Source organism: Rhinopithecus bieti, unplaced genomic scaffold (assembly GCF_001698545.2).
Source record: "Rhinopithecus bieti isolate Rb0 unplaced genomic scaffold, ASM169854v2 scaffold_1422, whole genome shotgun sequence".
Lineage (NCBI taxonomy): Eukaryota > Metazoa > Chordata > Mammalia > Primates > Cercopithecidae > Rhinopithecus > Rhinopithecus bieti.
The window spans coordinates 460,704-483,493 of record NW_016803659.1 but is presented as its reverse complement, the minus strand read 5'-3'; the positions used below and the strand labels follow the sequence as shown (position 1 = coordinate 483,493).

General features: G+C 34.2%; 1 protein-coding gene across 9 annotated transcripts in view; it reads right to left on the bottom strand.

The window, feature by feature from the left end:
• Window positions 1-22,790, bottom strand: part of CBLB (Cbl proto-oncogene B) — a 234,618-nt gene that overhangs the window by 30,092 nt on the left and 181,736 nt on the right. For 6 of the 9 annotated variants that reach the window (XM_017895632.1, XM_017895643.1, XM_017895622.1 and 3 more), the window contains 4 exons: window positions 14,223-14,317; window positions 5,975-6,121; window positions 2,389-2,483; window positions 2,144-2,275 (listed from right to left, as the gene is read on the bottom strand). In XM_017895632.1, the coding sequence (XP_017751121.1) occupies window positions 2,144-2,275; window positions 2,389-2,483; window positions 5,975-6,121; window positions 14,223-14,317 (469 nt within the window). The remainder of the gene's footprint in view (window positions 1-2,143; window positions 2,276-2,388; window positions 2,484-5,974; window positions 6,122-14,222; window positions 14,318-22,790) is intronic. The other 3 variants (XM_017895680.1, XM_017895661.1, XM_017895670.1) reach the window with 1 other exon arrangement.

Sequence of the window (22,790 nt, the reverse complement as noted above, 5' to 3'; positions counted from 1 at the left end):
AAAAAAAAAAAAAAAAAAAAAAAAGCATATGTAGTTTTGTAAGCTATCTCAAAATACTTTATGAATGAGACAGGGTATACATAAACACATATTCTAATAATAAAATTCACGTTTTAAGTTGAATGATTTAAACATAATGGCATATTTAAAGAAAAATGAGGCTGGATGTGGTGGCTCACGCCTGTAATCCTAACACTTTGGGAGGCTGAGGTGGGTGGATCACGAGGTCAGGAGATCTAGACCATCCTGGCCAACATGGTGAAACCCCGTCTTTTATTTGCATAAAATATAAAATATTAGCTGGGCTTGGTGGTGGTGCACAACTGTAATCCCAGCCACTCCGGAGGCTGGGGCAGGGGAATCGCTTGAACCTGGGAGGCGGAGGTTGCAGTGAGCTGCGATTGTGCCACTGCACTCCAGCCTGGCGACAGAGCAAGACTCCGTCTCAAAAAAAAAAAGATATTACTATTTACTGAACTTGCTTTAGAAAAAATTTGCAGAATAATTTCTTCAATCATCATGTTTTTCTTATTAACATATCTGAAGATGCAGGAGAGAGTTTGCTATCATTTTAACCTTTAGCTATTTCCCACATTATCATATTTATTCAAATCTTTTTTCAGCCCTTAAACATCAGGCACCATGCCAGGCTCATGCATGATATGAAAATCAAAATTATAAGGCTCTGACTCAAGGAGCTGAGATTCCATGAAAGGAGCTTTAAAAAAAGCTCACAAATAGGTATGAGTTACAGGTGAAAGTGTTCGATTGGTCCCATAAAAGAGACATATGCATTGGATGAAGAAAGAGAAATGTAGACAAGCAGTATTCAGTGAAGTGCTGAAGAACAGAAAGTCCTGGGATATCAGAAGCCTCAAAAATTTATTTGTCAAATGCAAGGACAGGATCGTCTAAGTAGAGTAAACACTATGAAGAAAAAATGACATGCACAAGAAGACCTAGAAAAAGGCCAAGGTAAAAAGACAGGTTGGAGAATCTATCTACTTTGTCATATAAAGTAGTCACCCATCCACATATAGCTATTTAAATTTAACGAAAAGTCAGTTCCATAACCACATTTAACCCATATGCAAATACACAGATCCTTTACATCACCACCAGAAAGCTTTATTGAACAATGCTTATCCAGGTGATGAAGATCTGGGTAATATGTCTAAAACCAGTGTGCAGAAAGAAGTGGAAGGTAGAGAAAGACTGTAGGTAAGAAAGTTAGGAGGCTTTTGTAATTGATGTAGATGGGAATACAGTCCTGAACTACAGAGTGAACAGGAGCCAAAGATACTGCTATTGTGTCATTCAAAATACTAGTCAGTGGTACTTGTGAGAAAATGGAAGGGTTTATTTCGTATTTCTGGTGGCCTAACAGCCAATTCAGAAAAGCTTGTAAATTGATTTTCTTCATATATTATTTTATGTTACAATGACTTGTTATTGTGAAGCCTTATGTAAGGTGTGCAGACATTCTAACTGTCTTCTAAAAACAGGATGAGATGCTTCCTAATTATAATTAATGAAATTAACAGTGACACTGGCACCAGTTAACTTCAACATACATACATACCTACGTGTACCTTCACCTGTGGATACACACAAATACACATGTTTCTTCATATTATAATTTGAAACAAGGAAATTGAGAGTTTTTTGAACGTGTTATAGTTGTAATGATTAGAATAAAACAGAATTTATCAGTTCTCTACATACAACTACTTAATTTTGCATAATTTAATTAGCATAAGTGGAACTGCTCATGCTACAAGAAAAGCAAGTTCATATTCATTAAGAATTATTATACTTAAAGAAAATCTCAACACTTCAAGTCATCACTTCAAAACTACTAGAGCACAAAGCTCTCATGTGTTTTTAGATGACGTTTAGTATGGACAAAACAACTTGCTTAAAACCTGACTGATGCCCAACTATTACACTACTACTTTAATCATCTACATGGAGTAATGGTCTCGTGAACTTGGGAGTCACCATCCCTGGAGAACCCATTCTAATTTCAGGCAAATTCACAACCCAGTGAGTCTGTGTTATAGTGAACTCTGAATTCTGAAAATTCTGAAATTAAGAGAAGAAGGAGGGGTGGGTTGTTTAAAATGTTTTTAAAGGTTTCAACCTAATGGAGGGATGAGAAGATCATAATCAGAGGGCGTCCTGTTGAGTGAAGAACCATGCTTTGGATTGTCCCGAGTTGGAGGCCTGGCAGGTGGTAATGGCACTGGATCAGAGGCTGAATCAAAAACATCTCCTAGAGGATAACACAAAACCTTAATGTATTTTCAGTACAATGGCATGAAATTTTGCCTTTAAATTCTGACCATTAAGATGTATATCACAAAGGAAATTATATTCTATACATACCCTTTAAATATATGCCTAAGTCAGGGATGTTTGATTTCTTCTCTGAAGATGGACCATGTGTTCCATTCAGTATACAGTGACCATTATCACAAGACCTAAAGGACAGTTCACAATAAAATCATATAAGGAGAATACTTTCCAATGAAAAGTAATTCAAGAGGTAGAGGGAACTAGAATTCCTGCTCATTTAATAAAGTTTGAACATATATTTTCTTTTCTGGAAAATTACCAGTAATAACATCAAGATACTCCTTATTTTAAACTGTAGAAGTAAATATCTGAAGGAACACAGTCTCTTTTGTAAACTATAACCAAGAATTACAAGGGCCACAAAATTGTTGATATCCTAAACACATATGTAAAATTAACTTATCTCTGTGGAAGAATTCAATAGAACCTGGTCAAGTTTTAAAGTAAAAAAAGAAGTATGTGCCAAGGCAAAACATATAGCGGTCTCAATGACTTCATTATTTGTTGACAGTATTTAATATCACATTTTGCTTCTGTAACTGAAAATTTCCTTATAATAAAATAAGCTACAGCCCATAAAAGAAGAAAACTATTAAACTTTCCGTAATTCCATTATAATTCTGACAGGAACATTCAAAGAACTAGAGCCTGTGGTGCTATTTCACCACTGCCAAGAACAAAATTCTGGTCCTTTGACACTGCAAAAAATGACTTTAGCAAAGGCCTTGGGTACATGACAAGCACAGTATTTTAATGTGTTTGTAAAGGGTACTACTTACTAGAAAAGTATGCTTGAGTTGTTGGGGCTTTTTTTTGTTTTGTTGTGCGTGTGTGTCTGTGTGTTGCAAAGGCTGGAGTGCAGTGGCACGATCTTGGCTCACTGCAACCTCCGCCTACCAGGTTCAAGCAATTCCCATGCCTTAGCCTACCAAGTAGCTGGGATTACAAGTATGCATCATCACACCCAGCCAATTTATTTTTATTTTTTAGTATAGACAGGGTTTTGCCATGTTGCCCAGGTGGTCTTAAACTCCTGGCCGCAAATGATCTGCCCACCTCAGTCTCCCAAAGGAGGCTGGGATTACAGGTGTGAGCCACTGCACCCAGCCGAATTATTGGTATTAATTCTTTGGAATCATACTGTGAACACAATGGCTAAAATTGGGCCATGGGAAGATAGCAGCAGGAAGAGAAGATAGGGAGCATATTTTGCCTTCAGTATATAGCTCTATAACAATCAACTGACAAAGAGCTATAGAAATCAGAGTTTACATTTTACTTTCCTCTGATTTACTCTGAATTTTTAGAGCAAAGTAAAAGTGCATATATAATGGAGGAGATGGTGGATATTTGAATAGATAATGCAAGAATGCTTCATCTGAAATTCATTTCTATTCTCTCTGGTGGCCACTTCTCTTTAAGGGGCCAGATATAGTTCATTTAAAAATAATTATCATGTATTGAACCTTCATAATAATGATGGATTTTTACTGAAATCAAATTGAATTATTCATGTACTGTGTCACTTTTGTACATATTAACAATTCACTTCTCCTGATGTTCCAAAGGGGGAAAAATACACACAGGGAAAGAAAGCGTTAAGCTTAAAGAGCTCTTTGGAGAGGACGAAAGAAGATACTTCATCCATCAGCTTTCAAGAACAAATTAGATAAAGAATTCACTCCAATTACATTTAGGGATTATCAACATTTATTACTTTTCTGTAACAATAGAAAAATGGTAATGATGGTTATAATTCAAATTTATTTTCAAGATTTGGGCGCTCTGCCACAAAAAAACTCATCCAATATGATGTAACAATTAAAATGTAACATATTAAAATTATACTCCTCACTTACTCAGCAATGAAAAAAAAAAGACTCCCAAAGAGACCAAAAAAGCTCATCCTACTTTAGTTTTTAAAAATTATTGCACATTTATAAGAGCCAAAGAACTGAAAATTGTAACAACTTATATTTGATGAGAAGGAATATCTTTTGTTCTCAAATACATCACTAGCTACTTGGTTCTTCTGATACATAAAATTACCTCCTCGTTATTTCTTTGTCTTCTCAATGATACTATTTTATCAACAAATGTCTTATTTAAACATCAGCAATAGCAAGGAGTGTTTAGGTTCTTGCTTTAAAAAAAATAAAGTCCTACGGTGTAGACTGTTAATTCTGGGTGATAATTCAGCAGAATGTTGATAATTCTAACCAGGGTCACTTATTAAGACAGACATCTGCTTAAAATGAAAATGTGTTTCTCTTTCCAAGCGCTGTATTTTCTACCTCAGTGAGATGTCTGAAGAAACACATTAAAACATTTTTTAGTTTTTCATTGGAAAAGAAGGGAACACTGTACTTATAAAATGTTTTCAGTTGATTGACTTGACCTCAAAAGGAAAAGGCACACTAAGTAAAGATGGCACAGAGGACTGAAGTAATTGCCATCTTCCCTATCCTTCAGTCAGTCCTGGAGAGATGCTGGAATGCAGGGACAACAGCAGTACTGGAGTCCTATTCTAGGTGTCAAGCATGGCCCCAGGAATGTCATACAAAGGAAAGCAGAACTCAGGAACTAAGTTTTGAAGCTGAGAGTACTGAGTACCTCATATATGTCAGTCAGGTACAACAAACAAACCCAGAAATATGAGATTTCAGTTTATAAATTCAATAATATAAATGCAGACTCATGCTTTTACTTAAAGATAAATTAATATTTCAATACAAACAACACATTATTAATAACTCTTATTTACCTTAATGGGGCTTCCAAGTCAAAGACCAAGGCTATCCCCATGTAAGTGAGAATAAGCAAACAAAAGTAAGGAAAACCCCCATTATTCCTCACATTTTGTTTCTGAAACAGTGTCTAGCTCTCTCCCCCAGGCTGGAGCACGGTGGTGCGATCTCGGATCACTGCAACCTCCGCCTCCTGGGTTCAAGCGTTTCTCATGCTTCAGCCTCCTGAGTAGCTGGGACTACAGGCGCCTGCCACCACGCCCGGCTAATTTTTGTATTTTCAGTAGAGACAGAGTTTCACCATGTTGGTCAGGCTGGTCTCGAACTCCTGACCTCATGATCCTCCCGCCTCAGCCTCCCAAAGTGCTAGAATTACAAGCGTGAGCCACCGCACCTGGCCTATTCCTCACATTCTTATTTGATCTGAAGGAAGGTAAAACAGCACTTGATAGAAAAACAAAAAGTTAAGGGAAACAACTTGGTATTTTTTCCCACTTCTTCAAAATCTGAATAGAAGTAGGTAGCAAGTACACCAAGAAGGAAAATGAAAATAAATTATACTAGTCTTTACATTATGAAGAAAAATTCTAAGGAAGGTCAGAATAATACCTTAGTTTTTGAGCACTAATTTTTTCTTCATGAGATACATGCTTAGAACTGATGAAATAAAGTGACTTCCTGATTAATGAGAAATCTGCATCTTTTAGTTTTCTTTAGAAGTAATGCAGGGAATGGTATACAGGAAGAGAAGGCTTTGAGCTTGAAATCAAGGATTTTTAACTAGACGTAAATCAACTGTTTAAAAACAAACACTGTAAATGATAATGCTTATGCAGATGTAAGTGGCAAAAAGCTGCCCGTATTCTTACCGAACAGGAGGTTTTACATTATGACAATGAGATGGTTGTGAATTCAGGGAAACAGGGTGGGATGAAGGAATCTTGTATTCATCATCATCTTCCTCTACTGGGTCTCTTGTTTTCTCTGAAAGAGAATTTGCTAACGGACCAGCACACCTACCAGGGGAAAAAAAATTCAATCTAGTTTAAGCATAATATTCAAAACAGGCAAGTCTGATGTGACATATTCAAGTCAAAGAAGCTACTTTATCACTTATGTTCATTATTCAATTACAGGGTATCATCAGAGAAGCTGTTCTTATATTAAATACAAATGAAAAGGATTTTCAATCTTTTGTTAAGACTCTTGATGGGATAAAATAATTTTCATCCTTACAATTTTAAATGGAACAATAGGAAAACTAGTAACTTGTCGAATAAAATAAAAAGATGTTGGATTCGTAAGATAAAATGTATAAATTTATTCAAACCAAAGCTATTAAAATATTAATATTTTATCTCAATTTAAATTAAATGGGTAAAGTATGATGTTAAAATAATAAGCATGGTAGTTTTATATATTAAAGAAGTCTTTACAGAACGGTCAAACTTTTTGTCTCCTGTGAGTATTATTTATAGTTGGAAAAATACCCAGTTTAATTCTGTAAAACTTAACTATACGGTGAAATTATAGTTGAAGTTGTTAGGTTTTCTTCCTACCAACAACTGAGAGCTAAAATGAATGGAATGATTAGATGTAGATAATGAGATAACTTATTTTAAGTCTTTGAAGTAGAGTACATTATTTTATGGTTTAGATTCCCTGGCTAAATAAAAGAGAATTAAAATGAGTAAAACATCATCTCATATCAAAAATATTAAGGATTTCACTTATCCATAAGAGTAAATAAACCAAATAAAACAAACCCAAACAAATAGGCAAACATAAACATAATGTTTTTCATAGCTGTTGCTACTGGAGTTTAACCCTGGCTGAAGCCAATGAAAAATGCCAAAGCAGAAATGCACAAACTCAACCTGATTCATGTTAGGAAGACGAACTAGTTTGCAAGGCATTGCAAATACACTAATCATCATGAACCGCATGAGAAATCTGTTCAATTTAAAAGAAAAGAAAAAAAAAAAAACAAAAAACAAAAAAAAAAAACTAAGTGACTGCAATTTTGAAGCACCTTCTGTAGAGGGAGCAAGAGGCCTTTGGTATATTAAACTAACATGCCTGAATTAACATTCCTTTTTATTCCTTTTTATTAGTTAGAACGGAAACAATTTTAGGGGCTTTTCTTTGTGACCATTACAAGAAGGCATTTTGAAAAATCAAAAGATTTAAGTTTCAAAGATATTATCTAAGTCTCTAGGACATTCAAAGATCAAAGAAAACTAAGATTTTCAAATGTATTTTTATTGATACCTATCTTTGAAAAAAATTTCAATACTGATCTTTAAATTCTTGTTGTTTCAGCAACCTTAGAATTCACATGAGCGTTATGGGGAGACAAAAGCACAGTGACATAGTGACAAAAGGTCCAATGTCAGTACCTACAGCATAAGCTAAGGGCCTTAATAATAATCTATTATTACACCTATTATGGTTTAACTTTGGAGGATTTACTTTCCAATTAAAGGAAGTTAAGTATATGGGCTGCAAAATGGTGATCTGGTGGCACTGGAGGTGGGAGGGACTTAAAATATTACTTTTCCATAAATTCCTATAAACACAGACATCAATTTAGCCAAGTCAAGGACCAGAATGAGTTCTATTATCAAATGAAATGAGAAATAAATACTGTACATCCTTTCTATGCCTAAGATATTTTCATTTATAATGAATCCCTTTCCATGCAATTCAAGCATACACTATGTAAAAAGAAAACAGTATTTCTCACTAAACATTCAACAACTACTCAATATCAGAAATGTTCTAACATCTGCCTGTTGCAGGTTCCCTCCAAATATTTAAGTTTTCAAAGAAGCAGTTTATTATGAGTCAACAATGGACACTTTTTAAAATCACATATGTTGCGGCTAATTTGATATTTTACTTTCATTGATAGAGAATTTCTCGAGTAATTTCCCCCATTTGTGGCTTTGCCACAAATCAGTAGATTATTTCCAAATGAAGTGAAAAGCAAAGCTCATCTAATACTTCATGGAGTAATAAGGCTTACTGCTAAAACTTACTAGTATAAATTGTTAGCTTAAATGGATTTTAGAGAATTATATCTAGAAGTGAAAAAATAGTCTTCAAGTGGTGTTTGTATCTAAATATGAAAAAAATACTTAGGTGTCCCATTTATCACCATTTTAATAAAGTTCTAAAGATTCAGATTTTATTTTCTGCTTATGGTTTTAATAAAATTTGTAATATCAGTATAATAGTCTATTTAGATTAGAAATAAGCCAATTTATAAGAATAACATTCCAGTGTGTTTTATTTAAGATTACATGGTTTTCATTAAAAGTAATCTTATCCAGTTCAAAAAAAAAAAAAAAAAAAACTGGTTTCTATCACAAAAAATAACATGAGAGGATGGTACAAATGAGGTAAAGAAGATGTATATAAAATAGCAAAATAAAGAACTAAAGTCATGTAACTAATTACATCATCTGGAATGACATGTGGGGCTTTATTTTCCTCTACAAACTCATTCAAAAAACAGGTTTAATTTTACTTGTTACTAAATAACTGGTAAAATAATTAGATTTATAATTAGTCATTATCTATTAATATATACAACATTTGACAGTGGAAAAAAATTCTATCTTGCGGGGCATGGGACGATTTTCAGTCACTGACTAAACTTACGGGAAATTTTTAGGATACCAGAGGAATAAAGCTGAATAAATGATATTTGGCTGACTCCACATTAAAGCCTACCATTACACTTATTACTGCAATCCCTTTATATTCTCATCCTACATTCACGGAATGTTCTGCACTGTTGCTGTTATTACTGAGTTAATACTCTGGTAATATATAGAGACACACACTCTCAAAGATGCACAGTCACCCTCCCCACAACCTGGACATTTTATTAAATTCATAGTGTTAGCTATTTGAGCCTTCAGTGATAAATACTTTCACCTTCTACATATGCACATTTGAAACAAACCAAGAAACAGGTGAATTTTCAGGCCAGCACAGGAGATAGTATCCAATGCTGTGCTTAATTAGTAAGCTTGTTTTCTACACATAAGGATCTATCTTCCTTTAATAGTATCTGAAGGCAAGTAATGAAAAATATCTTCTGTTAAAATAGAATCGTTAGAGCTTGCCCTATACATTATTCCATATTTCTTATATTACATTATCCCAATCCTAACAGGGAAAATGTCTAACTCAAAGAAATAGTCCAGAGAAGAGACAAAACAAAATATAGCTGTATTTGAAATGATTTTTGCACATGTGCCACATATAAATCATTTCCTCAAAACACTAAATTTTATCATATACATGCTAATTTTGAAGGGTCTTTCATGACATCAAAAACGTCTGTGTGGTATACTATCAAGCTTTGAGATAAGCTTTACTTATGAGCATTTTCACTAACTTGTTTGTAAATCGGAGAAACAGATTTGAAGCTGCTTTGTACTTGTGTTCTATCCAGCTTCCGTGCTCTTCACACAGATAACCTCATGGTTTGCTACCTTACTTCCTTCAAGTTTCTATTCACATATAACCTTTCAGAGAGGTCTTTCCTAATGACCTTACCTAAAGTATAAACCTCTCTATCATTATTTATCCTCTTCCCTGCTTATTTTTCCTCCTAGCACTTACCACTAGCTGACAATATACAATATACAATATACAATATACAATATACAATATAGTTACTTGTTTACTTTCTCTTCTCCCTAACTAGAGCTTAAATTCCAAAGAGGATAAAGGATTTTATCTTGTACACACTGAACCTCTAGTCAGTAAAGCAACTGAATGAAAATAGGACAGTTAGGTGAAATTTGTATTCTCTGTTTATGGAACCAAAAATATAAGCACTTATCTCTTTAGGAAAATATATATTATAAGAATATATATTCATAAAATAGACAATACCACTTCCAACAACAAAAAAACCTTTCTTACAAAATGCAAACCAAGTAATATTGGTTCATGGGTATTTGAAAGCCTAAGTTTAATATGTCAAAAGTACAAAAGGTCCATCTCTAAAAGACAAGGCACACACACCAAAAAAATTCTAAGAAAAAAAAAAAAAAGCAAAAAAAAGATATTCCCTTAACATTTCCGGAACATGTATCTTACCTGGAAGCGCGGGGTAGATTACTCCATTATTACTCTGGTAATAATGCCTCTGTTCATTTGCCCAAACTATATTGTGGTGTCGAAGTAAAATAAATATTTCCGTTAACTATTTCCAGAGTATCAGGTTAGTTTTACATTGTGAAAATCAGAGACATTATTTCAGAGAATAGAAGAGTTAATTATGTAAGAACCGGATAGAATAATGTAGATGACAGGTGAGAGAGAGTAAAAAGGAATCCGACAGTAGGATTATTTTGTTCTCCCTTCCAAAACAGTAATTACCCATGTTTCTGAGGATTGTACTTGAAAATTCGTCGCTATATTTATAAGCTGTAAAGTGTCGAAGAGGTGTAAGCAGAAACCATTTTTAGAAAAAAAACATTACTTTAGAAAAAAAACACTTTAGAAAAAAACATCATTTTGAAAATTAAGTATATAGATACAAGTAACTTCAGATTGCTTTTATAACAGTCTATTTTTTAGAAGTAAATTTCATACTCTTCTAGGTCTCAAGACAAATCACACGATAAAAGTCAAATAACTGCAAAGATAGTTTACCAGGAAAGGAAACATTATCACAGAGCAGCCTCTGACATCACGTAAATGGGAAGCAGTAAACAGTACCAAATATTTAACAATACTATTTCTGTAAATATTTATATCAACATAGTATAAATACAAAGGTAAATGCTAGCTTTGACATTCTTGGATTTAACATTGGAGTTTTCAACATTTGTGAGAACTAGAGAAGTGTATGTTTGATAGCAATGTGTAATTTTGCTTTGGCCTGATTTTGAAACATGCACCAAGAGTCTAAGATGGAAATGAATTCTCAAACATCTGACATTCTTATTTCCGTGAGTGGCATTTTGCTAAGACCTCTGTTCTAAGACCATCCAGAGTCAGGACTCTCGACTCACTGTTAGGTTGCCAGGTTTGCCATCAGTATTCTTTAAAAAAACACACTGTATAAAACCTAAAAAGCTAAATCTCAAACGGATTTTGGAGATAATTTAAGTTAAACAGATCCTCTCTTCTATCAGATGGGGAAAGGCCAGAGAAGTTACCCTGTTAAAAATAAGACAAAGGCTGTGGTGGTTCATGCCTGTAATTCCAGCACTTTGGGAGGCCGAGGCAGGCGGATCACAAAGTCAGGAGTTCGAGACCAGCCTGGCCAATATGGTGAAACCCCATCTCTACTAAAAATTTAAAAATTAGCCGGGCATGGTGGCGGGTGACTGTAGTCCCAGCTACTTAGAAGGCTGAGGAGGAAGAATCGCTTGAACCCAGGAGGCAGAGGTTGCAGTGAGCTGAGATCGCACCACTGCACTCCAGCCTGGGTGACAGAGTGAGACTCTATCTCAAAACAACAACAACAACAAAAAAAGACAAATACTTAATGGTGGAGTCAGGTGTGGTACACAGTCTGATTTTATTCTACTGTTCACATCAGCATTCCATGCTGGTTTTATAATAAACACAGTGCATAACGAAACAATTAAGAAAAATGCTTATGATACTGTTAAGAAAGGAGGGCATAAAATTATCTCTACAATATAATCTAAACAAGGTATAAACAAGTTTAAACAAAAAAGTCAAAATGTTAAAACTCTGGTCATATTTAGCATCTGCGTATGCTTATACTTATGTATCTCAAACTTTTTTCTTTGTTTTATATACTTTGCATATTGTCTACAATGAACAACTGCTACCTACAGAGTCAGAAACAAAAATAAACTGGAGAGATAAGTGTGCCATTAAAAGCTAACATTTGTATTGCTAACTATGGCTGACATGCAGCATGTAAAACTGAAAACTAATTTGCTGGTAAGCGTGCACTGTTAAAATATTACTCTAAGTGAAACAACTGCACTGTTTCTGAGCGAAAAATCAAGAGTAAATAGGGAGAAAGTATGACTAATTTTAGATGCACTTACAAACTGAAGTATTAGAAAAAATACATTTTACTATGAATTTGTTATTCTTGCTTCATTTACAGGAGAAGCAGGTATTTAATGTTAAATACAAATGAAGCAAACTGCAACTTCCAGCTTCCTTGCCAATATGAATTTAATAAACAGAATGTGAAAATTTAATCTCTAATTAGCAAGATTTCATTTTCTAATGTCTTCTGAGTTATGAGAGGTAATTGAGCTTAGATGTTTTATTACATGCACATATATCCAGAGTTCATTTAGGGCTAGAATATCATCACATGTTGTCACTGATTTAGAGCCTACTACACAGAGTATGTGTAATTGCTTCCAACTCCTATGTCTGCTAAATATCTGGCAGTTCCAAGAGAAGTTCCCACTGGAGAATGATCTAATTCGACGATGTCAAATTTCACACCCTTGTTTTTTCTCATATGCCACCTTTCCCAATTGTGCGTGTACTTTTTTAGTCAGGAAATGCCCAGCCCTCCATGAAACATCCTTCATTCACAAAGACTATAACAGTCTCTCCTCCAACCTCATTTGAAACTACTAAGTTAGCATTATAAATGTTAGTGCATACCATTCTCTAGTGATTTCGTATATGTTAATGTTATTTACCAAAGCAGACTGTAAATTTCTTGGGGGCTGGGATCTACCTTATTTTTCTTTTGCATTGATATGTATAGTGGGAGTTCAGTGAACTGCAGATGAAGGAATGAAGAAGCTCTAAGACTTTCAATTGGAAATAAGGACCTCAGCAGATAAAATTTAAATCAACTGACCAAGCATCCATGTATTCTCGGTGTACTTACTTACTACATGCAAATCATTTACTTAGTATATATCAAATACAGTAAGATGTCATGGGAGATACAGAACACAGTTTTTGCCCTCAAAGTCTTGTAATCTTTTTAATTGGAGAGCCACATTAAAATCAGAAAACAGTATGGCAGAGTATATTATTAAATGAGTAGAAAATAAACTGCAGGAAGAGGAATGTGAATCAGTTTTAATCATTACAATTGAAGAAGTCATAGATCATTTCACAAAGATATACAGCCTGAGATACGGACCTTTAGGATAAAGATTAGGAAAAGGTAAAGTACAGGAGGAACAGCATAAAAATCTCAGAAAGCCAGAAAAAACAATCCAGATAAAATCACAGGGCAAGTATCAGGAATCACTGAACAGTATTTTAGTTGGGTAAAATTCTGTAGGATCTTACTGTTAGCAGAAGAGTATAGAATTAATTTAATAGAAAAAGGGAAACAATGCTGGTTTTTGAGTGGGAAAGTGACCTGGGGAAGGCAGAATTTAAATTAAATGAACTCAGTTGTAGTGAACAAAATACACTGGAGGAAAGGCAGACATCCTGATTTCATATAAAGAGCAGGAAAATTAGAATTGGGATATCCAGTTTATCCTGGTTTAACTTGGGAAGATACCAATGAGAGATATCTAGTGTGCCTCTGGGGCCCCATTTTTCAAATGAGATACCCAGTTATCTCATTTTACTAGCCCTAAACCCACTGATACTAAATCTCCATCATATGAGATTATCAGTTGCTCTTTCAGTTGTCCAGCTCTGAGGCAAAGCTAGAGCAATGGAGAAGAGTACAGGAACATGAAAAACTCCAAAAGAGTAATCAAAAGGACTTGGTAGCTGAATGGATGTGAGAAATGAAAAAACTGGTGGAACCACAGATTATGTTATGATGTCAAACTGGAAAGCTGAGATAAAATGGGATACCTCTGAGGAGAGGTAAATTTGAAGTGATACCTCATTGTGCTACTCTGTCCTCTTTGATGCAAGGAATACTTAGCTTTCTCTCCCTGTTGCTCATGTGTAACCTCAAGAGTTTAGGTAAGTCTCACAGATGTTGTGGTTACCAGCAAAGTATCGGGAAGGAACTTAATTTATGGTAATTTAGTTTGTAAATACAGCTGGCTGTTTACTATCAATGACTTTCTATTCGTCATGTAGTGAGAACCTCTCAAAACCACTCTTTACCATATCTTGATGCACAGACAAGTGATCTCCAAATTCAACAAAACTCACTTTATGCTAGGGAGGAGGGTGGTAACTGGAGGAGGAGGAGAAAGCCGGGGAGGAACGTCATATTCTTCACTTCCAAGATGACCATTGGAAAAGACCTGAAAGTAAATCAAATGGTTAGTTTCCAAGAATTTAACTTCCGAAGGACTTTACAGCAATAGCTGCTCTTAGGTAACCTACCATTTTGAAGACAATGTGTAAGTTCAGTATATTTAAATAAAAGAAATGTCATACAAGTTATTCAGGAGTCAGTAGCACCACACTGACAAGTCACCACCGCCCAAAGTGGTTCAAGGTTATACAAAAAATAAAAATGTTATACCATGATTCTTAAACACTGAGAGGTAATATTATAATTTATATAAATCACATACAGATATTATTGGCTAAATAGGTAAATAATAAAATTCACCAACTATGATCAGGTTTTATTGAAAAGTTAGCATTCTTTATAAGGGGTAAAGAAAAAAGCAGCCACTGATGTTATTCTTTTTTTAATTCCTTCCAAATTAAATTGCTCTAAATTATATTTCTCCATGGTGAACGGAACATTCTTAAACTTTCTGATAAAACAGTACATTAATATAATCAGAAGTGCCTTTGTTCTTTCATGGTTGAAGCTTCTGCGCTAAAGATAACTAGAGACCTGTTCTGGCTTTCCAAGTGCAGGCAAATTTAAACACAATTTTCAGTTAGTGAACATACAAACCACAATTTCTAACTTGCTCATATGGGACCATCCAAAGCCAGTGTTCAATTACTCTGAATTAGGGAATTCTGGTGTCTAGATTTCTGTTACACTATAGGAAATATCTGAAAAACTGTTCTTTGTTTCTCTTACAATTTAAAATTATAGCAACTTAAACGTGGGGGGTTATGAGAGGATCATTTTGCAGAAACATATTCACAAGAAAAGACTGAACACATTTTAAGACCTGTAAGCAATCATTAAATTTTTATCATGGAGTTCCTTTGTAAACTCTTATTAATTCATATTTAATAGGTAGACTGATGGTGGGGCTAAATGCAAGTGAAGTAATTTGAACAGCGATGGATAATTCAATTGAGGACTTAACAATTACTTTCCCCCATCACATTTCTAAAATGATGTTGAAGCTTTAGAATACAAAATTGAAAAGGTCATATCCTTACCTATCAACTTAAAATAAGAAAAGAAACAAGTTTAAAGAACACATTTGAAATTTATCAGCGTGTGTATTTCAGAGCTACAAAATCAAATCTCATAGCATTAAAGTTTCACTAGAGACTGGTCCTAAGCTTTAGTACCAATTTCTCTTTTTTCATGTTTCCCCTTATTAGATTCAATATACTGTAGCCACACCATGACAAAATATTACCTTTAAATAAAATGATTTTATCCTGGGCTTTTGACTGTGACCAAATAACAGAATAAGGCAAAGTGTTCTGAAGTGTGCCAGAAAGAAGAAATTTCCTAATAGATATTAATCATTTTGAAGTTTAATAAAATCCTTTAACATAAAAAAAAGGTCTTCTAACTGACAAATACACAAATACTCATTGTAATACTGAGTTTTGGAAGTCATTCTTCATTGGAATTCTTTGCATGCTGTAGGAATAGATACAATGTAAGATATCTGCAGTCAAATTTCCTTAACTCATGTCACAAATACATATAAAACTCATTTGGGAAAATGTAATGTGAATTTTATATGCAATAGTTTGTTATTTGAGGACAAATCATCCAACATAGATAGATGCTTAATAAAATTTCAGCAACAATAAAATAAAAGAGAGATATGGGAATAATAGTTTCAGTTGTATTGGTTCTAATTTAACAATAAACCAACCATAATTTTATAATCAGAACATTGTGAATATATCTTTCAAAAATACCAATACATTCAAACATTTACTGGTATTGAAATTGCTTTCATCTTGCACATTAGGTAAATGAAAATAAAATACTAATAACAGAACTTGCACATTTTTATGTACTACTATTCAATTTCATGAAGAGAAGTCATACAGGCAATGATGGCTATCACTAGTAATACCACAAAGTACAATTAATGAGGTAACTTACTTTTGGAGGGCAATATCTAAGAAAATTAAATGACTTGTTCCTAATTTTTTGAAACAATCCATTAATCTGCTTTAAAATGCAAATGGCACTTTTTCTAAGTGTTTCAGAAATAACATTTGTTACTGATGTATAGTAACTAAAGGATTTCTATAGCCACTGAAATGCTGTAGTGTCTTTTCTGAACCATTCATTTGATGTTTGGCATCTGATAATATTTTGCTTATGTTCTGTGTACTTATGTTTCGTCAAGGAGAATTTAGGCCACGTTGGGCCTCTTTCAAGACAAAAACTCTTATTACTCCTTTACCATTTTACAGCATATGCCTTACGGTGCTTTACACACGGTAGGGCTGAAACGAATATTGACTGCTGATTGGCTTAGATGTACTTATTAACGGAGGTATTAACTAGTGAAATGACTTTCCTTAGGTTTAGCTGAAAGAAACTCATTATTACTGAAATACTCTCAGCAAATATGTGTATGTATATACACACATAAATATATATACATACATACACACACACACACACACACACACACACATATATATATATATAATTTGTTTAATGGCTGTTATTCCTGCAAACTGTTCATAAATATGTACTGAGGGTTGACAATATGCCTAATACGAAAATTGGAATTCTGTATAGTTCTTTCCTAATTATTAGATTGAGACAGCAAAGGACCTAAATGTGCAGGTACTTTATAAAGTGATGATCATGTTTCTGTTCATCTAAAATGGCTGTTTGTATTTATGGATAGTGACTAAAGGACAAGATTTAACATTATGTCATTCTGAATTTCATGTTCTCACCTGCAACCATTTCATTACACCAGAAAATCATTTTAGCTGCCACTACCTGAGTACAATAAATCACAACTTTGGGGGCTAAAAATAAATACTTTATATATTGTCAAGATATCTAAAAAACCTCTTTGCAAATGGTAAAAAAAAAACTGTAGTTCTTCAAATGTACAGACTGACAGTATCAACTGAAACAGTTCACACTGAAACCTCACTGAATCCTCAACTAAGAAACATCTTTTCATCCTCTGTATTCTTAGCTCACTGTCCCAAATCTATCACAATTGCATTGGAAATGCTACCAATTTAAATCTTCTAAATTCACAATTCTAATCCTAGTATTCCTCTGCCAGAAAAGAAAACTTTAAATGTTCTTTCCTGCCTACCAAATGATGATTACTTAACGTAGAATTCAAGACACTTCATAATTGGTTTCAACTTATCTTGCCATGGTCTTACCTCACCTGCCCACTCTTTTTATGCTATAGGCCATCCAAAACTGACTGTATTATCACTAAACATATTCTCCCACCTCCATGCTATTCCTTTCTGTAATAACTACAAAAACAACAGCTGCCAGTCTTTTAATGTCTATAGCCAGTGACCCTCTTGCATGAAGCTTTACTACTTTTTCAGTCCTGCGTCTTGGAATTTTTTTTCTTCTTGGGGATCCCACACATTTTCTGGATGCTTCTCATATGCCTTACCTCTTAATCACATACCTGTCTCATCCCGACTAGCTTTTCTGTGCTTTATTCCTCTTTGTATTCCCCAGAGTGTCTTGAACATGCTAGGTACTCATATAGCTGAATTAGGTAATGAGGTTGAAGAAATAAGAAAACAATAGTGGAAGTATAGACTTGTGAAAGAAGTATAAACTGACTTGTATAATTTATTAGAAATCTAGGTTATCTTAGATTAATATTTCTCTAAATGCCTCAAGGTATCATCTAATCCTAAAGTGTAAAATGTTTTCTTGTGATTCAGATATTGTTTAAAAACTGAAGATTAAAACATTTGGGACCCTTGAGATACACAGAACACAATTTTGTGAAAATCTTCACACAATTAAGAAAACCATTTTTAAGAAACCTTACTAAACACAAGCCTTTTCCCGATCTTACACATGTCAACCCCTATGCATGTCAATCCCTACACATGCTACCTCAAAAGTACCCCTATATTTTGTCCTTCAACATCAGACTGAACATAAAACCAGTACACACAGAGGACTAATTTTCTGAAAGATAGCCCTCAAAATTTATAGATAACTTTAAGGTCATTAATATAAACATCTGCCTCTCCACCAAAAGTACAACAAGCCACAACTGCAAAAAGGGAAATCATTTGATGTATTTATCTTGCAACGTCTTCAAAAAATTATCATACAAAGGTCATCTTTAGAACAATGTCACTGTAAGTAACATGACCAGTTAAAGATAGTTTTATCACAAAAGAAACAACAACAGTATTCTTACTGCCTCAAGAGAACAAATAATGACAGTTGGGTACAATGTTAATATCTAGAAATAAGTAGATACATTTCAAGTTTCTAGTCATTTTTAATATACTTTGGTAGAACTATTTTCCTCAGATAATTAAAACAAACCATCAACGACAGTAAATATCTAGCCAACAAGATGTCTATTAAGGAACAGCTTTATAAGGTGACTAAAATCTAAGACTTTCAGAGAATGGAAACAATGCTATAGGATAGAAATCTCTTACCAATAAAGTCAGATAAATAAACTTAATAACTCTAAGCCTGTAGATCCACATTTAAAAAGTACTACCTTGACTAGCTTTTGATTATGCCAGGTATGAGGGGAAGAGTAAAGGGAGTAAACGAATGTCACAAAAAATTCTTACACTTCATTTTAACTCTGAGCTAGAAGAATTTTTTCCTCAGAGCTCTCTACAATTACCAAATGGAGTAATTAGAGCTTAATTTATTCCCATTTCCCCTACCATTCATTGTTCTAGTTACAATGCAAACAGAAAAGGCAACTGGTTCTATTGGATGATGGGAACTGACATACTGACAGGACAAGTAATGAAGGGAAGCGAGTCCTCGCCCATCGACAGGGTATTGACTTTTATAAATTCCCGTGTGTTCCACATGTAATAATTAGTTTTCACTTCAATTTTTAGTACTTATCTACATTTTCTTATCTCTAAAATGGGAAGATGCTATTAAATTTGAAGCTTTGCCTCTAATGAAAACTACTAAACCTAAGCGGCAGTTTTTATGATTTGACCAAAAAAAAAAAAAAAAAAAAAAAAAAAAAGTGTATTTGCTTACATTAGGTAGTCTGATGAATTATGTGAACAATAAAACAGTCTCCAAATATCTAAATCTCCACACTCTTTATCCCAATGATAAAGTAAGACAAAACAAAATGGCACTATTAGGTATGCAGGGTGAAAATATGTTGTTAATATCTACTATTTTCATTAAAAATCTTAGTCCCTTTAAAAAATAAAAATATCTCCCCTTTCTCTTCACCCGCTCTCTTTTTCTTATTGTATATGATCTACATATTTAAACTGACTACTCTTCTGCAGAGGAAAAAAATCCTATTTTAAACATGAAAACTATGCAGGATACATAAAACCTGTCCATTTGTAACTCCTTGCATATCATGGCCATATTCTTCCTCCACCTTTTCTCTCCTGGCCTACAGCTGCCTACACTCAAACCCAAGCACATATACTTCTTTTTCTCTACCACTGGCTTTAGTGTTAGATTACTAGCGCCAAGTGAGTATTATATTATAAGCTTAACCAAGTTATAACTTGGTTATTGTCTACCAAACATTCATTAGGAACTATGCTAAATAAAAGAAAAAAGGAGTGAAACAAAGATGTTTTGGTTTATAAAACAGACAACTATTTTGAATAAAAATGCCAAGTGTTACAACTTATTTTGACACTCTATGTCCAGCTGTTATTTTTGGTTTTATTCCTGAACCAAGTGGTAGAGAAATTCAGATAATTGGAAGCTAACTATTATCCTAGATACCAGGTATTATTATTATTCCATTTTATATAAAGGAATAAAATAAAGCTCCACTTTATTTATAAGGAAAATAAGTGAGGTTGGAGACAAAGATGAAGTAAGTTGCTATATACACAAAGCCAGTACATTCTAGAGCAGAAAGTGAAATTCAGGCCTGATTTCAGAGCCTGGTAACAAACTCCAACCCAGGATCACAGAAACTGAGAATTACAGGATCCTAAGTGATTATGTCAGTTGTTAGTTGAAGTCAACCTCTTAAGTCTCCCAACAATGAAATGAGAGAGGAATTAGGCCTTTTCTACTTTATGTAAGTTCTGGTAAGCCCTATGATCTAATGAAGTGAAACCATTTTTCCTTCATAATGGTAATAAAAGAGGAGACATGGTCTGTTTTATAGTTTTGTGGCATTCAATGAATCAAGTTCTTCTTTACAGTTCACTCCAGAAGTTAATTAGGTTGAAATTAGAAATCTTAGAAGTCTAATTTTGGTTGAAACACCAAATCTAAGAGTAACATGAGATTAACTTGAGGATATGAGCATTGAAATACAAATACACACAATATATGAGATTAGACCTTAGGGAATCTTAATGAAAATTATTTAGAGAGAACTAAGCAATAAAGTTTAGCTTTCAATAAGAGATAAAATTTTCACTCAGTCTTCTCTGTTATATTAATCTGCATCAATGATCACAACATGAAAGTTCACATAGAAATATTTAAAGAAATGTTCTTATAACTGAACTCACAATTAATATTTCATACCTAAAGTTAATAAAATACAGTATCTTATACCAATAACCCAAGAAACTGTCACCCCAATTTTTGAAACTGTAACATTTCTTAAAAAAATTATCAGCCAGTTTTCTAGAGCTTAGGAGGGCAAATTCATAATAGCATTAAAACTAGAACATGTTATCTAAAAGAACCCTGAAACAAGATATCTTCAATGAAATGGCTATGACAACTATTATATTTCAAGTATTTTTGAAGTGCATTTAGAAAATAAATTATAACATGCTGCTGAGATATAACTAGGTAATTACAGCTTCTTCTAACACTCTTCCCAAGACAAGTGTGATCACATATGAATAAAAAGTTAAGGCTAAAGGGGAAAAAAAAAACAACACTGAAAATTTTTGAAAATGAAGGGCAGGTCCTTCCAGTCAGCATTCTAGGTTGTGGAAAAACTCTTTTGAGGATGAGCTCCCCACTGACAGAGATCATCATAAAATTGATTTTATTAGTATGTTTTCTTACATTTACATTATATTTAGATGACCCTGAGGAAACCTTTAGAGATCCTCATATTTATAATAGATGAGACTGAAGGTACCAAGTTGAGTCACCAGCAAAGAGTCACAGCAAACTGCCACCACTCCTTGCCTTTGTTTTGAATGCAGTGCTACTGAATTGTGACTCTTCCTTTCCTGGCTCCCCCACATCACTGAGGTTAAATATTGTCATACAAAGTGTTCATTATCACTGTGCCTCCACACACAGAGGAGCTGAGTGCAAGTCACACTTCTTCCTTGTATCCTGAATATGTTATAAGACGAACTCACCAACTTTAACCATTATTTTGAAGGACTAGACTACTTCTGTAAAATATCAATTTAAGGTCTACAGAGATGAGATCACTTTAATATTACAGTCTTCAGAAGAGTCAAGGCCTCCATCAGTAAAGGGAAGATGGCAAGGATCTAATCTCAGAGTCAAAAGCATCCTGGAACCAAATACCAGAAATTATTACAGTATACCTCTGCCAAGGAACTACCAAGAATACCAAGAATTCTAAAGTAAATGATTTCTGCTGCTGTCTCTTCAGTTTCCTGCACACATAAACTCCTTCCTGGACATATAAATGCTAGTGGTAACATCCTTCAAGTGAGAAGTCAACAAAGGTGAGAATCTCTGAGTTTTAGGGGAAGAGAACTTGATTTTACGAGTGAACTTGGTTTAGTGTTTTTGAGTATATAGGAAGTTCATTTTACCTGGCTGCCTAACGTGTATTGTCCCAGGCAACAATAACTAACTCCAGCAATGGATTTATGACATGTACAGTAACACGACTTGTAAAAATTGGATGGAACTAAAACAGTTTGTTAAAAATACAGTGTTGACCAGGCGCAGTGGCTCACACCTGTAATCCCAGCACTTTTGGGAGGCTGAGGCGGGAGGATCACCTGAGCTCAAGAGTTCAAGACCAGTCTGGCCAACATGGTGAAACCCCATCTCTACTAAAAATACAAAAATTAGCCAGGTGTGGTGGCAGATGCCTGCAATCCCAGCTACTCGGGAGGCTGAGGCAGGAGAATCGCTTGAACTAGGGAGACAGAGGTTGCAGTGAGCTGAGAGCACGCCATTGCACTCCAGTCTGGGGGACAAGAGCAAAGCTTTGTCTCAAAAAAAAAAAAAAAAAAAAAAAAATGCAGTGCTGATTATACCACCACTAAGGTGTTAATAGAAGACATTTTTGGCAAATGAAATAAGGGAAGGTGAAATAAATCTCTGGCAAATTGTCTAGTGTCTTCACATTAAAATTAAATCATTACTTAGAACCTCCTGACTTCTCTTAAGTTCAAATTTTAATGAGCTTCTGATTATTTATAACTTGGGGATAATTAAAGACTTGCAGGGAAGTGCCATGCTAGGCAAAAAAAAAAAAAAAAAAAAAAAAA